The sequence below is a fragment of the Lithobates pipiens genome, unplaced genomic scaffold (genome assembly GCF_037356315.1).
Source record: "Lithobates pipiens isolate NorthernLeopardFrog02 unplaced genomic scaffold, aLitPip1_a1.2 Scaffold_18, whole genome shotgun sequence".
Lineage (NCBI taxonomy): Eukaryota > Metazoa > Chordata > Amphibia > Anura > Ranidae > Lithobates > Lithobates pipiens.
The window spans coordinates 324936056-324957862 of record NW_027507758.1 but is presented as its reverse complement, the minus strand read 5'-3'; the positions used below and the strand labels follow the sequence as shown (position 1 = coordinate 324957862).

Sequence of the window (21807 nt, the reverse complement as noted above, 5' to 3'; positions counted from 1 at the left end):
TGCGTTCCAGAGGATAGGAGAGGCTCGGGAGAAGTCCTAGAGGCGGATATGGGAGGAGGTGATGAGGTAGCTAGAGAGCAGGAGGTCTTGGGAGGAACGAAGTGGGCGATTAGGTTGGTATTTTGAGATTAGGCTAGTGATGTAGCTGGGGGCAGAGTTGTGGATTTAATTAGTTGGACAAGTGGCAGCGAGGGGTAGCAGACACTGTGCGGTTTGTAAGGTTTATGAGTCTGGCAGCAGCATTCATGATGGACTGAATGGGGGATAGTCTATTTAAAGGTGAGCCAATGAGAAAGGAGCTGCAGTAGTCAAGGCGAGAGATAACCATGGAGTGAATCAGGAGCCTTGTGGTTTCATTGGTTAGAAAGGGACGTAGTTTAGAGATGTTTAGGAGGTTGAGGCGGCAAGCTTTGGAAACCGATTGGATGTGGGGCCAAAAGGAGAGTTCAGGATAACACCTAGCACCCTGACATGTGGGGATGGGTGGATGGTTGTACCATTACTCGACAGAGAAGTCAGGGGAGAGGCGCGTGGGGGAGGAAATATTATAAGTTTGGTTTTGGACAAGTTGAGTTTGAGGAAGTGTTGTGACATCCATATAGATATGTCTGTTAGTAAATTGGTGATGCGTGAGGAGACTGATGTAGTGAGTTTAGGGGTGGAGAGATACATTTGTGTCCTCAGCGTAGAAATGATATTGAAAGCCGTGAGTGGCTATCAGCTGACCCAGGGAAGAGGTGTAGATTGAAAATAAGAGACGTCCCAGAACAGAACCCTGGGGGACTCCGACAGAAGGGAAGAGGAGTGAAGGAAGTAGAATTGTAAGTGACACTGAAGGTGCGTTGGGATAGATAGGATGAGAGCCACTGAAGAGTACAGTCACGGAGACCAAGGGAGTTGGTCTCATTTTTTAGTAAAAAATAAATATCGCAATAAGCGATAATTGGTTTGCACAAAAAATGTAGTTTTATGGCATTTTTTTTTACTAGTAATGGCGGCGATCAGCGATTTTTATTGTGACTGCGACATTATGTGAACACATCGGACATTTTTGGGACCATTGTCATTTATATAGCAATCAGTGCTATACAAATGCACTGATAGCGAAGGGGTTAACCAGGGGGTGGCAGTGTAGGGGTTAAGTGTGTCCTAGGGGCATGTTACTAACTGTGGGGGGCTGGGCTGTGTTAGTAAACACTGATCTCTGCTCCAATCACATGGAGCAGAGATCAGTGTCACTTGATGCTAGGCAGAACGGGGAGATGCTGTTTACATCGGCATCTCCCCGTGAGGTATCCCCACGGCGATCAAGTCCGTGGGGCCCACGACCGGACTCACAGGGGTCCCGACCAGCCCACATGCAATGGCAGGGCAGCAATTTCAACTGGACGTACCTGTACGCCAGTTTGCCTGCCTGTGCCATTCTGCCAACGTACATCGTCGTGCGCCGGTCAGGAACTGGTTAATGTACACACAGCGCCCCATATTGACAGAAACACACAGAATCGTTGAATTTTTTGCAGATTAAAAAAAGAAAAACTGAAATATCACATGGTCTTAAGTATTCAGACCCTTTGCTGAGACACTCATATTTAACCACTTGCCGACCACCATATAGCAGAATGACGGCTGCAAAGTGGTTTCAATATCCTGGCTGGGCATCATACGGGGTCCTCAGGATATTAGGCCCGGTCTGACACCCCGCAACACCGATCTAGGTAAAGAGTCTGACAGAGTAATAGGAAGAGCCGGTGATTGGCTTTTCCTCACTCGCGTCTGACAGATGCAAGTAGAGAAGAGCCAATTGGTGGCTCTGACCGGGAGGAGGGGATCTGATCTGTGCTGAATGTTTATCAGCAGAGCCCCCCCTCGGATCCCGCCCAGGACCACCACACTACCAAAAAAAAAAAGTTGTAGAATACATATCGGCCTAACCGGAGGATTTTTAAATTTGGGATTTAGCAAAAAGTACAAAATAGTGTTTCAAAATTGATGATTTTTTGTTTATAGCACAAAAAATAAAACCGCAGAGATGATCAAATACCAGCAAAAAGAAAGCTGCATTTGTGGGGGGAAAAGGACATCAATTTTGTTTGGGTACAGCGTCGCACGACCACCCAACTGTCAGTTAAAGTGACGCAGTGGCGCGCACACACACGAGAGAGATATATATATCCTGGTTATTGAGCAGCCAAGTCTTCCAGAGCTGAAGTGGTTAAAAAGTTACAAGCACAGGATTTGTACACAGAAATTAGATTCTCATTTTTGTACCTGGTCCGGGAAAAGATTAGAACATGGTGCCAACTCCACCATAGAGAACCTATTATGGTGACATACAATTATACACAACAGGGGTTCTGACTTTCCTGCAAGCATATCATAGGTCGGAGATTGAAACCCCCCTGCATATTATTATATGTGTACATGCGCACTATGGCCTTTAAAGTGGTTGTAAACCCTTACAAACCACTTTGACCTACAGGTAAGCCTAGATTAAAGGTCCAAGAAAGCTCTCCTAAACCGATACGGTTTAGGAGATATTTACAAAAAGGCAGAAACCGCTGCATGTGCCGTAGACAGCGGCACGCAAGCGCACCGGGCAGGCCGCAGATCGCGGAGATATGCCGCTCGTGTCTGCTCCCGTGCGCATGTGTGGGAGTGACATCGCGGCTCTGACGAATCACAGCGCCGGAGCAGCGATAGCCGGAAGTCGCTCCGGGATACAAGGCAGCGGAAGAGGAAGACCGCTTCGGGGGCTTCGTTCTCAGGTAAAATTATTCATAATGAGCTTTGCCTTTGCCTTACAGGGTGTGTGTTTTTTTTTTTTAATATTGCCTTTACTTGCAATTTAAACAGCCAATATAAATTTAAATTATTCTGGCCAATGAAATGAACGCCCAAGAGGTTGATGCCTGTAAACGCGTGAACATTTTCATAAGCTTCAGATGTTTTCTTGCAAAATGCTCGTCAGGCTTCTAGGAGAGTTTGCAAAACATCCTGTGAGCATGAGGCCTTAAACTGATCTACACCAGTTTTTTTTCCGCCAATCTTCTACTAGTTCTGAGCTACTAGCCAGGCCTATACGTTGAGGGGGGAAAAAAAAAAAATATTCTTTATGGAGATGGTTCACATCTACACTCCAAAACACCAGAAGCTACAAAATGCCTGAAGCTCAAACAAGTCCTGGAACCTTTTTTTTTCCCCAGGCAGATTTGGGCGTTTTTCTGCTTTTTACATTGGTGCCCTTTTGCCATGCACAAAATCATGGCAAAATGCTGAAAACAGGGGGGGGGGGGAAAAAACGCACAATTTTCTGCCTGAAACCGCTATGCTCAGGTGTGAATGGGGCTCAAGGGTTACTTACCACCAGTTGCCCAAACCCAACTCCTACCCCTAAACACGCCCTCAAATTAGCTCATGAAATGACAAATGTTTTATGCAAAATTAGGTTACAAAAATATTAACAACTTTATCTGTGCCCACCACTGCAGCATCGCCTGGGCAGAGCAAGAGGGTGGCCGGATCAGGACTGGAGGAAGGGGAAAGCTGTGGGATCACAGAGCAGGATAGCACACTGGAACAGCTTACATTACAATTTCCTCCGATCTGTGTCATACACAGCCCCGCCTCCTCCTTGCCCCACGCCTGTGATAGAATTAGGGGTGCAACGGATCAAAAAACCCACGGATCGGACCGTTCCTCGGATCAGAGTCACGTATCGGATCAGCAAATAATTGAATTTGCAAAAACCTGTGAAAATGCCACCACCATATAGTCCCCACTGCAATATCCACGTCATCTCCCCCATTGTAATATTGGCTGAGCATGGATGGATATGGCTGGGTATGTATTGGCAGGGTAAGTATTGCAGAGTATTGGCAGGGTAAATATTGCAGAGTATTGCTGGGATGGATTTCTCCCCTCCACTGTACAAATCAGTACAGAGAGGGGAGAGAGGAACCGGGTTGGTTTACAGGTGATCGCTCCGTAATCACATTGTAAACGCCGACGGGTGTACCAAGATGGCCACCGCTCCGGAACTAGGCCGAAGCTGCGGCCTTTCCTAAGGCCGAGACCGCGGAGCGCTCCGCGGTGTGAGACGATCCTTTGCACCCCTAGATAGAATGCATCCCAGCATTGGACAGGCATTCTGTCCATCATAGGCATGGGGCCAGGAGGCGACGGGGCTGTGTATGACGGCGAGCAGAGTCGAGACAACTAATGCATGCTGTTACAGCGAGCTTGTGATCCTGCGGCTTTCCTCTTCCCCCATGCTCTGTTCCAAGGCGAACACTGGGAGAATGGCACCCTAACAACCCCACCCATGCTCGCACCCCCCTGCTCCCAGGCAGCCCCAGCTACTCGCCTACCCTCATTTTCCATTCGCAAAATGTGAATAGGCAAGTGGTTTGAGGGCTGTACTAGTTGAGTTCAAAATATTGTTTGGACTGCATGGACGAGAAAATCAAAACAGAAGAATGTAAGCGTTTTTTAATTCAACTGTGCAATATTGAAGTACTGCAAAAAAAGAAAAAAAAAAGCTCAATATTGTTTGGTGTTTGGGTACAGCGTTGAACGACTGTGCAGTTAAAGTGACGCATTTCTGTATCGCAAAAAAAGGCCTGGTCATTAAGGGGGTAAACCTTCCGAGGCTGAAGTGGTTGAAGAAGCTGAATTTCAAGATGAGTAAATATTGCCTTAATACAAGAAACAGGTATTCTTGATATGCTTTGTCCATTTTTTCCAGATCTATACAGTATGAAGCCTCCTGTAGTTTTCTGAGGGCAGCCTGTAGTGGGAGGACCTTCTGGGCCCCTCCCACAGCTCTGCTCAGGCTATGTAACAAGTATCCTTATTGGATAATGTTCCCTCTAATCCTGGAATCCATGAACATCTGATTCCTGCTGCAGCCACTGGCCCCGTTCACTATGTCAGGCTGCCAGTGGCAGCAGCTATTCATGGCTGTCCACAGACAGCTATTACCTGCGGTGATCGCTTCTGGACGCATATAAGTGGGCAACAGCAGGCAACCTGTCATAGTGAACAGGGTCGGCAGCAGGAAGAAGAAAAAAGCTGATGCTACAGTTTGCACCAGCCCAAATCACCAGTGTGAAATGTAGCCTTAAGATGGCCACTCAATTTTGAATCGACCCTCTTTCTTTCCTACTGACATTGGTGATCACAACAATTGTACAGAGTATGCACCAACAGGGAGATAAGAAAACCTAGCAGCACTCGATGAAAAAAATATGATTTTGTTTAAATGCCAAAAGGGACAGACGGGAGGTCAGAAATGGCAGCCTCCATTTCGCTCCGCACACGTATGCTTGGGGGATTTACAGTAAGAATGTATTGACAGCGAGTCTGTTGTCTTCATCTATATATCTCTAGGGCCTCTAATTATTCAACTAATACATGCAAATGCTATACCCAATTTGTTAATAAAGCGAAGTTCCACCCAAAAGTGGAACTTCCGCTTTAGGCACTCCTCACCCCCTTACATGCCACATTTGGCTGCCTAGGCTGCCTCCTCCTCGCCCCTCCCTCTGCAATCTTCTGGGACAGGTCCCAGAGGATTACCTCACAACTAGCGCATGCGCACAGTCTCTGAAGCCGCAAGCCAGGTGCTCAAACTTGCAATGCCGGTGCCGCGGAAAGAAGCAGGGGACAAGGCTTTGTGTGGCCCCACCACTGGACCGTGGGACAGGTGAGCGTCTGTTTATTAAAAGTCAGCAGCTATACTTTTTGTAGCTGCTGACATAATAAACTTGCAAAATGAGTGGAACTCTACTTTAAAGTGGAATTAAACTCCCCTATCGTTTTCAGCCAAGGAAGCTGCCATCTTTGCCTGTTTAATCTTCAACTGCTATGGTGCTGCACATGTGATTCGTTATGACAGCCATTGGATGGTTTGATAGTTTGAATGTGCAGTTAGCATTCCCTGCATGCTTTTTTTTTATTATTATTTACTGTTTAAATTGATGGGTTTACTTCCACTAAGTCAATCAAGAACACTAAAGGGATAGAGAATCAGCTCCCCTGATTAGGTTTACATAAATCTGACTATACATATCTTTAGCTTTGTCAGAAACTATGCAATACAAGAAAACTCGGCCTGGTGAGCTGGTTTTGCACCTACCATCAGACCATTCCAGGCTTTTCATCAGCCTTGCCACCTGTGTGTGAGTGGCACGAGACACCCATGGACTTACCATCCTTGAGGGATATACAGGATCCATTTGCATGCTGCCTTAGAGGAGAAGAGACCAGCCAATGGATTACCATTTTGCCTATATAATCTAGTGGTCCATACCTTTGGGGTAATTGGCCCGGTGTGTTGGTTGGAGGATATACTATTGTTCACCTGTAGTCCATCTGGCTATACACCTTGGGTGTCTTCTGGAATCTATATGAACTCATATGCCGTTTTACACACAAGTGTCTGAGGACACTTATGAATTTGTGTTTTGTCTTTTAGCGCTTCATATTTTTTCCTTTTAAGTTTATATTGTTACCAGAATTTTATGCCAGCTGCTTTAGAGCCCAAGCCAGTGAAAATCCTTCAATACAAGAAAGCTTACCTGACTGGAACGCTCAAGTAAGCTCCCTCCTACTAAGTATCAGAGAACTTAAAAGGAGAGAGTTAATGTTTAAAATCTGTGAAGCCAAAGAAATGCCACTATAGCGGAGTGACTGACTCTTGCATGTTGTGAACTAGAACCCAGGATGCTGCACAGCTCGCCTGAGACTCAGTAACATGCAAAAATCCGGAATATTGCTGCACTCCTTGGTATATTTATTGAAGCATTAAAATCACATCACAGGTATGAAAGGAACAAGAAAAGTAATGTGTTTCACGCTAAAGTCAGCACTTACTCAAACCGAAACTTTATTGTTCCCGTCATACCTGTGATGTGATTTTAATGCTTCAATAAAGATGCCAAAGACGGCAGCAATATTCTGAATTTTGCTCAATACCGAGTCTTTTTTTTAAAATAAAAACTATGAATAAACCACCACCCAATCGCATTCTTCATCATGCCACACAATAGTGTGAAGTACAGCCAAGGCTTTTTTGGCCATACTTCTCGTGGGTCACAGGAGTGCACTTATTTGTGCTCTCCTGATACCCAGAATCATCCTACAGCAGTCTAAAGTCTGCTGTTGGCTGATGTCAGAGCCGCTGTGGAAGGATCACAACCACATTGTAGGGCTGCACCCAGATGCCCGATTGGCAGCCAGCTCAGCCCCCACCCCAGTGAGCACTTAAAGAGGAAGTAAACCCTGATGGGTTTACTTCCTCTTTTTTTCCCTGCAAAGGTAAAGCATAATGGACTACTATGCATCGCATAGTAGCTCATTATGTGTCACTTACCTGACACAGGAGCCAGCGAAGTCGCCGCTGATCCCTGTAGTCCGCCGCATCCATCTTGCTGGTGGCGTCTCGCAGCTCCGACCAATGACAGCGGCGAAGCCGCGATGACGTCACTCCCGCGCATGCGCAAGGGAGTCGCGTCTCGCAGCTCCGCCGCCGCCATTCGGCGAAGCCGCGATGACGTCACTCCCGCGCATGCGCACGGGAGTCGACAAATTAGGCAAATCCATTCTTGGACTTGCCGTATTTAGTGCGCCTGCGCGCCGTTGTCTACGGCGCATGCGCCGTAGACAGCGGTGCCCATTTTCGGCCAAATATCTTCTAAACCATATAGGTTTAGGAGATATTGCTTGGACCTACAGGTAAGCCTTAATCTAGGCTTACCTGTAGGTCAAAGTGGTTTGAAGGGGTTTACTTCCTCTTTAAGAAGAGCAAAAAGTGACAGCCACAATCATGTGATTGCTCAGTTCTCGGTATCAGGGCTGGCATGGGACAACTGCAGCATCACAGAAATGCTGCAGCCACTGAGTTGAATATGTATAAAATACTTCTTTATTAAACCACTAAAGAAAGGATTTCTGAGGCAGGCCCATGTAGTCACGTTGTGTCAGGGGTAAATAACGCATTTTACACTTTATATGAAGGCAGAAAAACAGGGTGGTGCATTATGTAACAGAGCTACAGATGTGCTTATACTAATCCTTTAAAAAAAAAAAAAAAAAAATCACATATTGTTATACCGCCATGGTGCTCATTACAAAAAAAGTATTGCAAAATTCAAGATTAAAGACATAAAATGAGTATACTAGGCACCCAGTGGTCTTGGGAGGGGGGCATTGCATGGTAAAAATCCCTTCACTGTTAGAGAGTTCAGCTGCAGAGCAACTCAATTTAGACACCTCAAGCACTGAAGGGCGTAAAAATTATACCTGCAGTTCCCATGTTTTGGAAACCACAAAAAGTTGCTAATTTAGGCAGAATCCAATGGAGAAAATAAATCTAAAATAGAAGTGTTTTTGCAAGAACCAAGTCTTACCTGAAATGTAAATTTCATCTAGTTTTTCAGCAACTTTCTGTGGTAAACCAGCATCAAGCAATGTCTGCAAATGCTCTGATGGGACAACTGCAGCATAAGTATCCATGGACTCTTCTGTACCATTTCCATTTACATGTTCAGCGGCCATATCTCCAGATATCTGTACAAATGTAATAATCAGCATCATTAACCGATGGCTATAAATACTCAAATTGTGCATGCACAAACTAGGCACATTTTAGCCTCTAACCACATGGCAAGCAAAAGAAAGCATTCAGATTTGCAGTGTGTGACATTTAGTGGTAATTTGCTCACCTATTAGTCAGACCTACAGTAATTTCACCCTAGATGGAAAAGTAGTTTATGTGCAGAATGGCACAGACAATGAATTACTATTACAATCACCATCTAGCAAAAGGACATTAGTATGAACCAAAAAGAGCAAACAATGTAAAGGGGAGGACCATAGGAAAACACCCCTAGGCTAAGAAAAAGGTGGCATATTTTAAAGCAGGCTTTGAATGAAAGATCTATTTATGCTGCAACCCCAAGTAAAAAAAATAAAAAATAAAATAAAAAAAAAAACCCCAACGTGAAAGCTAGAATATAATAAAAGGTAAAGCCTACTGTTAGACTGATCTCAGACAGATAAATCTGGTGCCAGACTGCCTCATTTGTCCTTCTAGAATTGCATGCATCCATCCATGGATCGAGCTTGGGCTGGTTCAGCGAGCAAAGGCCGAATTTTGATCCATGTATGGGTAAGCTGGTTGTACAGACACTGTCACAATACAATAACTCAGGGGAGGGATTACCATCAAGTGTGTGGATGAGGGAATTGGGGCATTATCTGTCTCCAACCGGCTGGTTAAATAGAAAACAAAAAAGTGAAGGCTGTCTTAGCAATAGAGATTGGGCAGTGTTTAGCCCAGTGACATCTCACCATGTCTGGCTATGTGGAGTGAGGCGGTAGAGCAGAACTTCCCCTTTACCATGGAACTATACTCTGTTACTATTAACTTTTCAATCCATGCACTGCTAGCATTAGTAGAGTAGATCATTTTTACTTGTTTAAACATTTCTTCAGTTACTTCCTGGTTTCCAGGTCTAGGCCAAAGATGTCATACATCCCAGGCATCTTCAAAGAGGAGAGAGATTTTTCTCATCTACACGCCTCCTGCCTAAGCTAAGAACAGATAGATTCCATGAGATAAATGCTACATCGTGTGCCCTTACTCAAGGAGGTAACAGCCAGAAATATTAGGGGATGTTTTTCAAAGTGCTTTTTTTTTTTCTTCAAAAAAATAAAGCATTGCGACACGGATAGATGGGGGAATTTGAGATATATATAAAATATATAAATTAAATAGCTTTTTTGTTGGTTCAAATAGTTTGAGTTGTTGATAAGATGCAGTGTAGTTCCGCTTTAATCGACGCAAAGATGTTCCAGCTTTAAAGCAGATGTTCACTGCATCTGAGCACCACAAATCAAAAACACTATTTAATTCATTTTTAATATTCAAAGCAAACACCCCCATCCATCCATGATTTATGTAGTAAAAGAGGAAGTAAACCCTGATGAGTTTACTTCCTCTTTCATTCCCTGCAAAGGTAAGGCATAATGGACTACTATGCATTGCATAGTAGTCCATTATGTGTCACTTACCTGACACAGGAGCCAGCGAAGTCACCGCTGTCCCCTGTAGTCCGGCACATCCATCTTCTCGGTGGGTCTCACTGCTCCGCCGCTGTCATTCGGCGAAGCTGCGATGACGTCACTCCTGCACGGGAGCCGCCACGCGCAGCACATCGCCATTGATGGGTGCAGCTCTAAGTGCGCCGTAGACAGCGGTGCCTGTCTTTCAGCTAATATCTCCTAAACCATGTAGGTTTAGGAGGTATTTCGTGGACCTACAGGTAAGCCTTAATCTAGGCTTACCTGTAGGTCAAAGTGTGTTGTAAGGGTTTACAACCACTTTAAGAAATCACTTTGAACCCCTTCAGTTGGCAGTCATTGAAGTAATGACCCTTTGCAGTGCACATCAGTGAAAAAAGACCAAGCTTACATTTCAAGGGAGACAACTCTGACATAGCCATGGTTCCTGGCCTGATCTAGAGGCTACCTATGCATGCAGTGTTTGTTACCCCAACACTTCGTATTCCTGATGTGTCTGCTGCACCATGTACTTGTATGAGAAAAAATAAAATAAATTCCGTTCTTTGTATTGTTTTATGTGAAATCCTTGGTGATACTGCCAGTCCCTCTGCTTTCCTATTAAAACTGACCACACTAAGCAGGAGAGCACACCGTGGCGAGTTCTCTAGCTATGCTGGGAACTCAGCCTCTTCTCCAATAATGAGACTTGTCCTGACAACCATTTAAGACCCCCATGTACACAGAACGTTTTTACAACCTCTCCTGAACGATTTAACTTGACAGATAGTAAACCACGTTTAAAATGTCCTCTTTGCCGCTTTTAGAGGCGTTTAAAATAAAATTTTCAAAGCGGGAAAAAAAAACGAAAAGCGCCTAAACACATTTGAACCTTTTTTTTGCTTTCGAAGAAATGCTGTTAAACGCAACTGCCTAAAAATGGCAATAAACAAGACTATGTACATGGTCACATAGGAAAACATTGAATGCGTTCAGGGGCAGTTGAAAAATAAATCGTCCAACTGCCTCTGAGCGTATGTTTAGCAGCATCCCGTGTACATGGGGCCTAACAGGAAGCTCAGTGTGCTGCCGCTTCTCCTCCAGCTCTTAAACAGCTGAGAACAGAGGGAATGTGATCACTAATATATAAAAAGGAGGGTATTTATATTTTTTAAAGTGGTTGCATAGTCAAAATTTTAACTTTTACCTACAGCTAAGCCTATAATAAGGCTTACCTGTAGGTAAAAAAAAAAAAAACTCCTAAACCTGCATGGTTTAGGACAGGGGTGCCCAACTTTTTGAAGAGTGAGGGCCACTTAAGAGACTTAGTAACCAGTTGCGGGCCACAGTGAGTAGATGGCAGTTCTGCGTCCACCCTGCATATGCAAAGCGGACACAGCCCACTCTACTCTATGGGCCCTCTCATCTGATCAAATGGAAGGGGACGGATCCACTTTTGTTATTTTTAGCAGATGGGATTGGAAGCAGGCAGGTGTAAACGGACACAAGTCTGTTTACATCTGCTGCTGCATAGAGGTGAATGGGAGGGTCAGACATAACGTTAAAGGGGCCTATAGCTACTTTTACACCGATGGTCTGTGGTCTAATCGCACCTGTGGCTTTTCTGCAGGTTAGCCATACTTTGCCATAGAATTCTATAATATCCTGCAGGTGTGATAAACTTTCTGAAAGTGCACCCAACCCACAGGTAAAACCAGAAGTCTTTGGCTCAGTGCAGGTAAGCCACAGTTACACTGTGATACACCTGCGGATCAGTTTAAAAGCAGCCCAGTAACCACTGCAGAACAGATATGTACATATATATACACTGATTTTTGTAATAAACTTGCTGTCCCAGGCAGAGTGCATTTGGTACCACTCCACCTATGACAGGAGCCGGTGCTATACAGGAAGCATTGGCTTATGTGGCTCTGCTCCGCAGCTGATGCTCTGGCATGGTGGGTAGGCAACCTGCAATCTGGGCTTGCCATCCCAGAGCAGTGGGGCGCGGGCCACTGGTTGGGCAACCCTGGTTTAGGAGATATTCCCCTCGTAATGAGCTGCTGACTGCAGCGGCACATGCACACAGGGGATTCTCGGCTGAAAACCAAGCAGACACCGGACCCTGGCGGAAAGAAATCTCCCGCACGTGCGGGAGTGACAATATTGTGGATCCTGACACTCATTGCGCCGGAGCTGCGATACCTGGAAGACATGCCGAGGGAACATGTCAGCTCCCTTGGTGTGGATTGGGCGAGATGTCGGGGGCTTCGTTCTAAGGCAAATATTTCATAATGAGCTAGTATGCACCGCATACTAGCTCATTATACCTTTTCCCTTGCAGGTTAAAAGAAAAATCAACTGGTTTACTCCCACTTTAAACGCAACTGCCTAAAACTGCAACAAACAAGATGGTGTACATGGTCACATAGGATAACATTGAATGCGTTCAGGGGCAGTTGAAAAAAAAAAAAAAAAAAGAAGCTTCCAACTGCTGTATGTTTAGCATTGTTCCGTGTACATGGGGCCTAACAGGAAGCTCAGTGTACTGCTGCTTCTCCTCCCCCAGCTCTGTTACAGCTGAGAACAGAATGTGATCACTGATAAAAATATAAAGGAGGGCATTTATACATTTTTAATACCTATACAACTATTCTGCCTTTCATTTCTAGTTGAAACTGAATATGTTGTTTTACAAGATGATTGCAGGGAATTCACTAATCCTGATGCAACCGCACATGGTAACCAATCAGCCTCTAGCTTTCATTTTCAAAGACTAGACTGAAGCAGCTGAAGCTAGAAGCTGATTGGTTAGCCCGCGCCAGTCGTAGTAATAGCCCCATTGTCTTGGTGTGATCAAAGTAGAGGCGTTTTGGTTCATACTAGTAGTCCCGATCACCCGGGAAAGCCATGCAGCATGGCCGCCTAGAAGAACCCATGACAATGCTGCCTAGGCCTAGCAGTAGCGCCCTAGAATGCTGTTCCCGCCCGCATGGCCGATGTGATGATCGCCGGGAACAAAGCGCCTTGTCGTTCTCCCCACCCATAGGCCGATCGTAGGCCGGGCCCGGAGCCCTCTGCAGACACGTGCTCTCCTCCCTCCACAATGCCAGCACACGCTCGCACAATGCAGAGCCCAGAACAATGGCAGCACAGCACGCCGTGACCCCCCCGATCGATGCCATCGTGTGCCCAGCCTCCATTGAGGACAGGAAAACACCCGCATACACATATCACGGCTTGCATCCCCCGATAGGGCGGTGAGGAGCCGCCGTGTCCTCTCCGGTGGGGCCCGCACCCACAGCCGCCATGCGTCCAGGCCGAAGCCAGCTCCCCGACCTATAGGAAGCGGTGCAGCCGGCTCGCCTCGTGTCACGGGCCGCTTCTCCCCTTCCCGGCCTCCCCGCCCCTCACACAAGGCAGCCGCGGCCACAACGTGCTCCTTGCTGGAATCCATTTTCCATAGGCTCCACAGCGAGCACAACGGACACAGGCGCTCACTTACCTGTCCCGGTCCGGGCGGGTGCTGGCTCTATCCGGGCTGCCTGCTCTGCTCTCAGGTGTCACGGCGTTGGACGAGCGCGACCCTCGTGTAGTAGTAAGCAGCTCCTTGTCCGGTGGAGTGTGGCTGTTGTAAAATGGCGGCCGAGAGAGCCGAGCTCACGCCGCTGGCTGCCAGTCCCACCCCTCCGTCGTGCACGCGCACTAGGCTATAGGGGACGCGCGCCGCTAATGGAACGGCTGTCATTCAACGTCCGGGGTTTCCTGGGCTACCCCTGCCCCGGCTTCCAACGCCCCTCCTCTCCGGGGGGGTGTCACGTGCGACCCTGCGAAGCCGCCCAGGAAACCCCGGTGATGCAGTAGTAGTAGTCCGCACCTTTCGGCGTAGGCGTGCGAGTGTGTGCTGGGTATGGCGGCACTGCGGAGAGCAGCTCGAGGAATGGGGCACTGCTGCTTTACAACCTCTACAGCACAGGGAACCATTGTTGTATGGGGATAGGTGGACGGTTACATAGGGTGTGTTGGGGTATGTGCCAGGATGAGGGTGACTTCATGCCACAAGGCTGGGTGCACACCTTTGTGTCTTTGTTTGGTGTCCTTTCTGCTTAACACCTTTCCATCTGGGCAACTGGTTTTGCTATTACTCAGAACCCTGCAAACATTGTGTGGTGTGTGTACACACTCACACAACTTGGCTACATCGCCAATCTTGTCTCCAGATATCATCCAAACTGTCCTCTCCGCTCCTCTTAAGACCTCCTGCTCTATAGCTCCCTTGTCTCCTCCTCTCCAGAGCCTCTCCCAACCTCTGGAACTCACTACCCCAATCTGACCACTTACCTCCTACTCTGTCCACTTTTAGGCGATCCTTGAAGACTCTTCTCTTCACGGAAGTCTATCCAGCCTTAAAGGGGTTGTAAAGGTAAATGTTTTTTAGAATGCATTAAGGTGAAAAAACATCTGACACTGCCTGTGTCCCCATCCGTTGAAAGTCCCACGCTCGTCCCCCAACGTCCTTTCCACCGTTCAGCCTGCCCGCTGATTGGCTGGAGTGGATGGATGGAAAGCAGCGCAGCCATTGGCTCGCGTTGCTGTCAATCACATCCACTGACGCGGGGGCCGTGTGATACAGAGAGCGACTCTAGCCGCCAGCTGCATCATGGGAGCGTGCCCACAGGTGCTTCTCACCATGCGAGGGAGCTCGCATGAACGTGAGAAGCACCTGCGGGAGGAAGCAGAGACAGCCGCCGAGGGACCCCAGAAGAGCAGGTTCGGGGCCACTCTGTGCACAACGAGCTGCACAATGGAGGGAAGTATGACATGTTTGTTATTTAAAAAAAAAATTTACGTTACAATCCCTTTAAACTAATAACCAAATTTTCAATTTTTCCCATCGGTTTATCCCTCAGTTATTACGGTAGCTTGTGTTACACCAGCCCCTCACAATTGGATTGTAAGCTCCCAGGAGCAAGGCCCTCTTTTATTGAAATGTATTGTCTCCCTTTATATTGTAAAGTGCTGTGTAAACTTGGCGCTATATAAATCTTATATAATATATACTGTATCTCACAAAAGTGAGTACACCCCTCACATTTTTGTAAATATTTTATTCTATCTTTTCACGTGACAACACTGAAGAAATGACACTTTACTACAATGTAAAGTAGTGAGTGTACAGCTTGTATAACAGTGTAAATTTGCTGTCCCCTCAAAATAACTCAACACACAGCCATTAATGTCTAAACTGCTGGCAACAAAAGTGAGTACACCCCTAAGTGAAAATATCCAAATTGGGCCGAAAGTGTCAATTTTGTGTGGCTGCCATTATTATCCAGCACTGCCTTAACCCTCTTATGTATGGAGTTCACCAGAGCTTCACGGGTTGCCACTGGAGTCCTCTTGCACTTCTCCATGGTGACATTACAGAGCTGGTGGATGTTAGAGACCTTCTGTTTGAGGATGCCCCACAGATGCTCAATAGGGTTTAGGTCTGGAAACCTACTTGGCCAGTCCATTGCCTTTAAACTCAGCTTCTTTAGCAAGGCAGGGGTCGTCCTGTGGGTGTGTTTGGGGTCCTTGTCATGATGAAATACTGCCCTACGGCCCAGTCTCCAAAGGGAGAGGATTATACTTTGCATTATTATGTAACAATACATGTTGGTATTCATGGTTCCTTCAATGAACTGTAGCTCCCCAGTGCCGGCAACACTCATGCACCCACAGACCATGACACTCCCATCACCATGCTTGACTGGCAAGACACACTTGTCTTTGTACTCTTCACCTGATTGCTGCGACACACACTTGACACCACCTGAACCAAATAATCCATGTCCTTTGTCTACTTCTCTTCAGCAAACTGTGGGCTTTCTTTTACATCCTCTTTAGAAGAGACTTCCTTCTGGGGAGACAGCCAGGCAGACTAATTTGATGCAGTGTGTGGCATATGGTCTGTGCACTGACAGGCTGACCCACCACCTCTTCAACCTCTGCAGCAATGCTGGCAGCACTCAAATGTCTATTTCCCAAAGACAAACTCTGGATATAAAGCTGAGCATGTGCGCTCAACTTTGGTCGACCATGGTGAGGCCTGTTCTGAGTGGAACCTGTCCTGTTAAACTGCTGTATGGTCTTGGCCACTGTGCTGCTGCACAGTTTCATGGTCTTGGCAATATTCCTATAGCCTAGGCCAGTCATGGCGAAACTTGGCACTCCAGATGTTTTTTGAACTATATTTCCCATGATGCTCATCATCATGGGTAATGTAGTTCCAAAACATCTGGGGTGCCAAGGTTTCCCATCACTGACCTATGCCATCTTTATGTAGAGCAACAATTTATTTTTTCAGATCCTCAGAGTTCTTTGCCATGGGGTGCCATGTTGAACTTCCAGTGACCAGTATGAGAGAGTGAGAGCAATAACACCAAATTTAACACACTTGCTCCCCATTCATGCCTGAGACCTTGTAACACTAACGAGTCACATGATGCTGTGGGAGGGAAAATGGCTAATTGGGCCCAATTTGGACATTTTCATGTAGGAGTGTTCTCACTTTTGTTGCCAGCAGTTTAAACCTTAAAGCGGGAGTCCACCGGGACTCCGCGTTTTTTTTTTTTTTTTTTTTTTAAAAGCCAGCAGCTACAAATACTGCAGCTGCTGACTTTTAAATAGTGACACTTACCTGTCCAGCGCGCCCGCGATGTCGGCACCCGAAGCCGATCGCTCGCTCGGCTGCCGGGTCCCGCCGCCATCTTGGGTATGGGAATCAGGAAATGGAGCCTTTCGGCTTCATTTCCCGGTTCCCTACTGCGCATGCGCGAGCCGCGCGGCGCAATCCGGACGGTCCCCGCTGCCTCTGGGAGCTGTGTGTTTCCCAGCAGGCAGCGGGGCACTTGCTGAAGGGGGTGGGCGCTTGCGTAACGGGGGCGTAACGTACGCCCCGTTCCGCAGAGAGCTAGCCCGGAAGTGGGTGCAGTTACCTGGATTATCCAGGTAACTGCACCCCCCTCCCCCCTGAAAGGTGCCGATTGTGGCGCCGGAGGGGGGGGGGGGGATTCCGATGAGCGGAGGTCCTTTTTAGGGTGGACCTCCGCTTTAATGGCTGTGTGTTGCGTTATTTTGAGGATACAGCAAATGTACACTGTTATAGAAGCTGTACACTCATTACTTTACACTGTAGCAAAGTGTCATTTCTTAAGTGCTGTTACATGAAAAGCTAGATTAAAATATTTACAAAAATGTGGGGGTGTACTCACTTTTGTGAGATACTGTGTATATAGATGGATTGAAAAAAAAGAAAAGAAGGGACACCATCTCAATTGCAAAAAGTTTACTGAATGTTCTCATACAAGACATGTATGAAGCAGCAGCTATACATTTTCGAGCATGCCATGCTCTTCATCAAGCTGACGAAGAACATGGCATGCTCAACTGTACAGTTGTTGCTTCATACACGTCTTGTATGGAGAACATTCAGTAAACTTTTTGCACTTGAGATTGTGTCCCTTCTTTTTTTTCTTTATTGAACATTGGTGGATAATTGGGAGTCCACTATGACACCTCTCCTTGAAAGTACACATGATACAAGATGAGTGACTCACCCTATCAGTGGATACATACACCCCCCCCCCCCACTTCAGTTATCTATGCCCTATTTTTAAAACCCAAATTAATGACCTGCACCACATGATAGCTTGCATTATTATTATTATACACAATTTATATAGCGCCAACAGTTTTCGCAGTGGTTTACAATGTATAAGGGAGACAACACAATTACAGTACAATACAAAATCTTGAAAATTAAAAGTGCAGTTTCTACCTCAAAATGCCCGTCCATGGACCCGGGCTTGGGTGGTGGAGTTGTAAAGTCGCTCAACATGCCCCCACAAATTGGACCGGTGTTGGCAGTGTGCATGCATGTCACTCTCACTGTGCACACAACAGTCAGCAAGGCGCACATATGTCAGCAAGGAGTGTGCAGGGCACAGCTACCTGGCAAAGGGGGATGTGAAATCAATTTCAGTCAAGGTGAGGTGCAGAGCAGCAGGAGATGCACTCCCTTCACTCCTGCTCATGCATGATTCTCCTCACCCAGACTGTTATTTAAAGGAGAGGGGGCTTGGTGTCACCATTTTTCTTTTCGGATGTTTTTTTTTTTTCCATCTGTATTGCAATAAGGATTACAGCTGCTGTTTTCCCTGCCATACTATACACACATGAAATGTGCTCTTGTTCTGTATTAGATTTAATATTATGTTTGTATTTTGTTTTCAAGGTTTACAACCACTTTAATGTCTCCTGCTCTTGAATGCAGCTAATTAAGCACAGATTGTGTTTGATTAGCTGCTTCCACAGCCAAGGCAGCCAGGAATGCTTAGAGCTGAACATTTCTGGTTTTAAACACAGCAGATGAGATTGGTGAATGAATGAGATTGTTTTGAATGTAGCGCAGGAGAGCCTGGGAACCATGAAGGGGGGCAGGGAACTGGAATGCTGACAGAACTGTAAACATATTCTGGAGGCTATACAGTGACTCAGACCTCATTTACATTAAGGCCTGGTTCACACTGAATGTCTGCCATGCCTCCTGAAACGCAAGGAAAAGGTCCCTTCTCCATTTTTAGAATCGCAACCCACAGGGAAACTATAGGTTTACATCTGTTCACGGGACAACTATTAGTTGTGCACTCCACAAATCTGGCCTTTATGGAAGAGAGGCAAGAAGAAAGCCATTGTTGAAAGAAAGGCATAAGAAGTCCTTTTTCATTTTGTGAGAAGCCATGTGGGGGGCACAGCAAACGTGGTAGAAGATGTTCTGGTCAGGTGACACCAAAATGTAACTTTTTGGCCTAAAAGCAAAACGCTACGAGTGGAGGAAAACTAACCCTGCACATCACCCTGAACACACCATCCCTACCGTGAAACATGGTGGTGGCAGCATCATGTTGTGGGGGTGATTTTCTTTTGCAGTGACGGGGAAGTTGGTCAGAGTTGATGTGAAGATGGATAAAGCCAAATACAAGGCAATCTTAGAAGAAAACCCGTTAGAGTCTGCTAAGGACTTAATAGTGGGGTGGAGGTTCACTTTTCAGCAGGATAACAACCCTACATACAAACCTACATTGGAATGGCTTGGATGAAAGTATATTCATGTACTAGAATGGCCCAGTCAAAGTCCAGACCTAAATCTAATTGAGAATCTGTGACAAGACTTGAAAATTGCTGCTCACAGACACTCTCCATCCAATCTGACAGAGCTTGAGCTATTTTGCAAAGAAGGATGGGAAAAGGTCACTCTGTAGATGTGCAAAGCTGGTAGAGACATCCACAAAAAGATTTGCAGCTGTAATTGCAGTGAAAGGTGGTTCCACAAATGCACATCACACTTTTCAGATATTCATAAAATAATTTGAAAACCATTTATCATTTTCCTTTACCCTTCACAATTATGTTCCATGTGGCATTATGTGTTAGTCTATCACAAAAACCCAATAAAATACATTTAATTTTTGGTTGCAACATGACAAAATGTGGAACATTTCAAGGGGTATGAATACTTTTTCAAGGCACTGTAAGCAGGGACTCTGATCTCAGGGGGAACTTGAATGTAAGGAGAGACTAGGATGTAGGAAGGACTCTGATATAAAGGGAGAATCGGATGTAAAAGGAGACTTGAATGTTAAAGGAAACTCTAATATAAGGGGGGACTCCTGATATGAAGAGAGGTTGTCAAGATTGCTTTACACCCTTTATCACTACCTTGCTGCCTGAAAAGTGTATTTAATGGTAAAATGTAAGTTGTTATAAATGATTGTGCTAAGTATTGTAAGTGTCCAGTTAGACTCCTCTTGCCCAGGGGTCTGCTACTGGAGGGAGGTGAGTAGAGGGGCCTGTATTTGGGTACCCTCTGATCCACCCCCCTGCACTCCTGGCTGATTAACCCCTTTAGCTGGAGGGGGTTCCAGTACTCCTGGATGTAGGTCCTCTCTGGTCAGCCCCTCTACACTCCTGGATGGGATGGGGGCTCTGCTTCTAATGGAGAGGGGGGATTCCTCCATTCCTGAAAGGGGTCTCCATCTACTGGGGGTGGGGTTCCTGCATGGGTTTCTCCTTGTATTGCTTGTACTCCTGAATGGATGGGAAGATGTCCCCTCTGATCACCCAGATGCATTCCTGCATAGGAGGGGTCCTATTAAAGGGGTCCTTGATGGCGGGGGCGGGGGCGGGGGCGGGGGGGGGTCCCGCTCTGATTACTACAAACAAGAAGTCTGTGTGGAAATGTGCTTTAGTGTTACACTGCTGTTAGCCCCGCCCTCTACTCAACCCGAGGCAGGGAATACACAGTTTGACATCTCTTCCCTGGGCACCAGATGATGATGATGTTCTGGCACAGTTTCCAAGTGTTAATACAGAGTCATTCATGGAATATTTGGTTGCGCAAGCTAGCTTAAATGCCAAACAGTTCCTAGGCTGCCAATCTCTAATTTACTTATGCTTCAAAATAAAAGCCCAGTAATATACCTGGAATTTAAGTGTTTTCAATGCTGACAGTTAATATGGGCCTTACTAGCAAGGCACAAATAAAGCTGTACTGGTCCAATAAGTCAAAATATTGCACCTTCATACATTTAACCACAATTACCAAGCTACAGTATGAGATGGCAATTAAAGAATAAGTTCCCCTTTGTAACATGCTATATGTTACACCCATTACGGGTGTAACATATTACAATAATGCACCTACCTGTATCCCATTTTGGCAGTGGGCAGGGGATCCTCTCTCTGCACCCGCTATCACAATTTGAAAACGGCTCAGCTGTCAATATCCTGCACCCCCATAAATTCTGGCATGATGACCAGGCTACAGTATGAGATGGTAATTAACCACATCAGCCCCGGAAGGATTTACTCCCTTAATGATCATGCCATTTTTTCAATATAGCACTGCATCGCTTTAACTGATGATTGCGTGGTCATGTGACGTACACACATAAAATGTATGTCTTTTTTTTCCCAGAAATAGAGCTTTCTTTTGGTGGTATTTAAGCACCGCTGCGGTTTTTATTTTTTGCACTTTAAACAAAAAAAACTCACAATTTTGAAAAAATATATATATTTATATTTTATATATATAAAAATAGCCACTGATTACTGTATAAATGAGACTGTCAGGGAAGGGGTTAACACTAGGGGGCAATCAAGGGGTTAAGTGTTCACTAGGGAGGTGTTTCTAACTGGGGGGGGAGTGGACTGAGTGGGAGTAGATAGAAATCGCTGTTACTGGTCATTAGAAACAGCAGATCTCTCTCTCTCTCTCTCCTCCCCTGTCTGAACAGGGATCTGTTTGTTTACGACAGATCCCCATTCTGGATCTCTGGAGCGATCGCAGATGGCCAGCGGACATTGTAGCCACACGCATTGGCTCCGGTGTCGCGCCTGCTATTGCTCTTATCAAATCGCGGCCAACGTACACCTACCGTGATTTGCACAGCCACGCCAACTTGCCGCAGTATACTGATGGCGGCTGGTCGGCCAGCAGTTAATCACTTCAATACAGGACACTTTCACCCCCTGCCTGCTCAGGACAATTTTCAGCTTTCCGCACTTTGACAATTGCGTGGTCATGCAACACTGTACACATATGACATTTTTATAATTTTTTTACAAACAGAGCTTTCTTTTAGTGGCATTTAATCACCACTGTTTTTTTTTTTTTTATCTTTCTTAAATAAATAAAAC

The 21807-nt window shown here is 46.0% G+C and overlaps 1 protein-coding gene across 8 annotated transcripts in view; it reads right to left on the bottom strand.

Moving 5' to 3' along the window:
* The window catches only part of SYNCRIP (synaptotagmin binding cytoplasmic RNA interacting protein), a 49078-nt gene extending 35309 nt beyond the window's left edge, over window positions 1–13769 (bottom strand). For 6 of the 8 annotated variants that reach the window (XM_077487296.1, XM_077487297.1, XM_077487298.1 and 3 more), the window contains exons 1-2: window positions 13571–13769; window positions 8412–8571 (exon numbers count right to left, since the gene is read on the bottom strand). In XM_077487296.1, coding sequence (XP_077343422.1) covers window positions 8412–8559 — 148 coding nt within the window. In that variant the 5' untranslated portion in view covers window positions 8560–8571; window positions 13571–13769. The remainder of the gene's footprint in view (window positions 1–8411; window positions 8572–13570) is intronic. The other 2 variants (XM_077487299.1, XM_077487301.1) reach the window with 2 other exon arrangements.
* Window positions 13770–21807: the final 8038 nt, after the last annotated feature.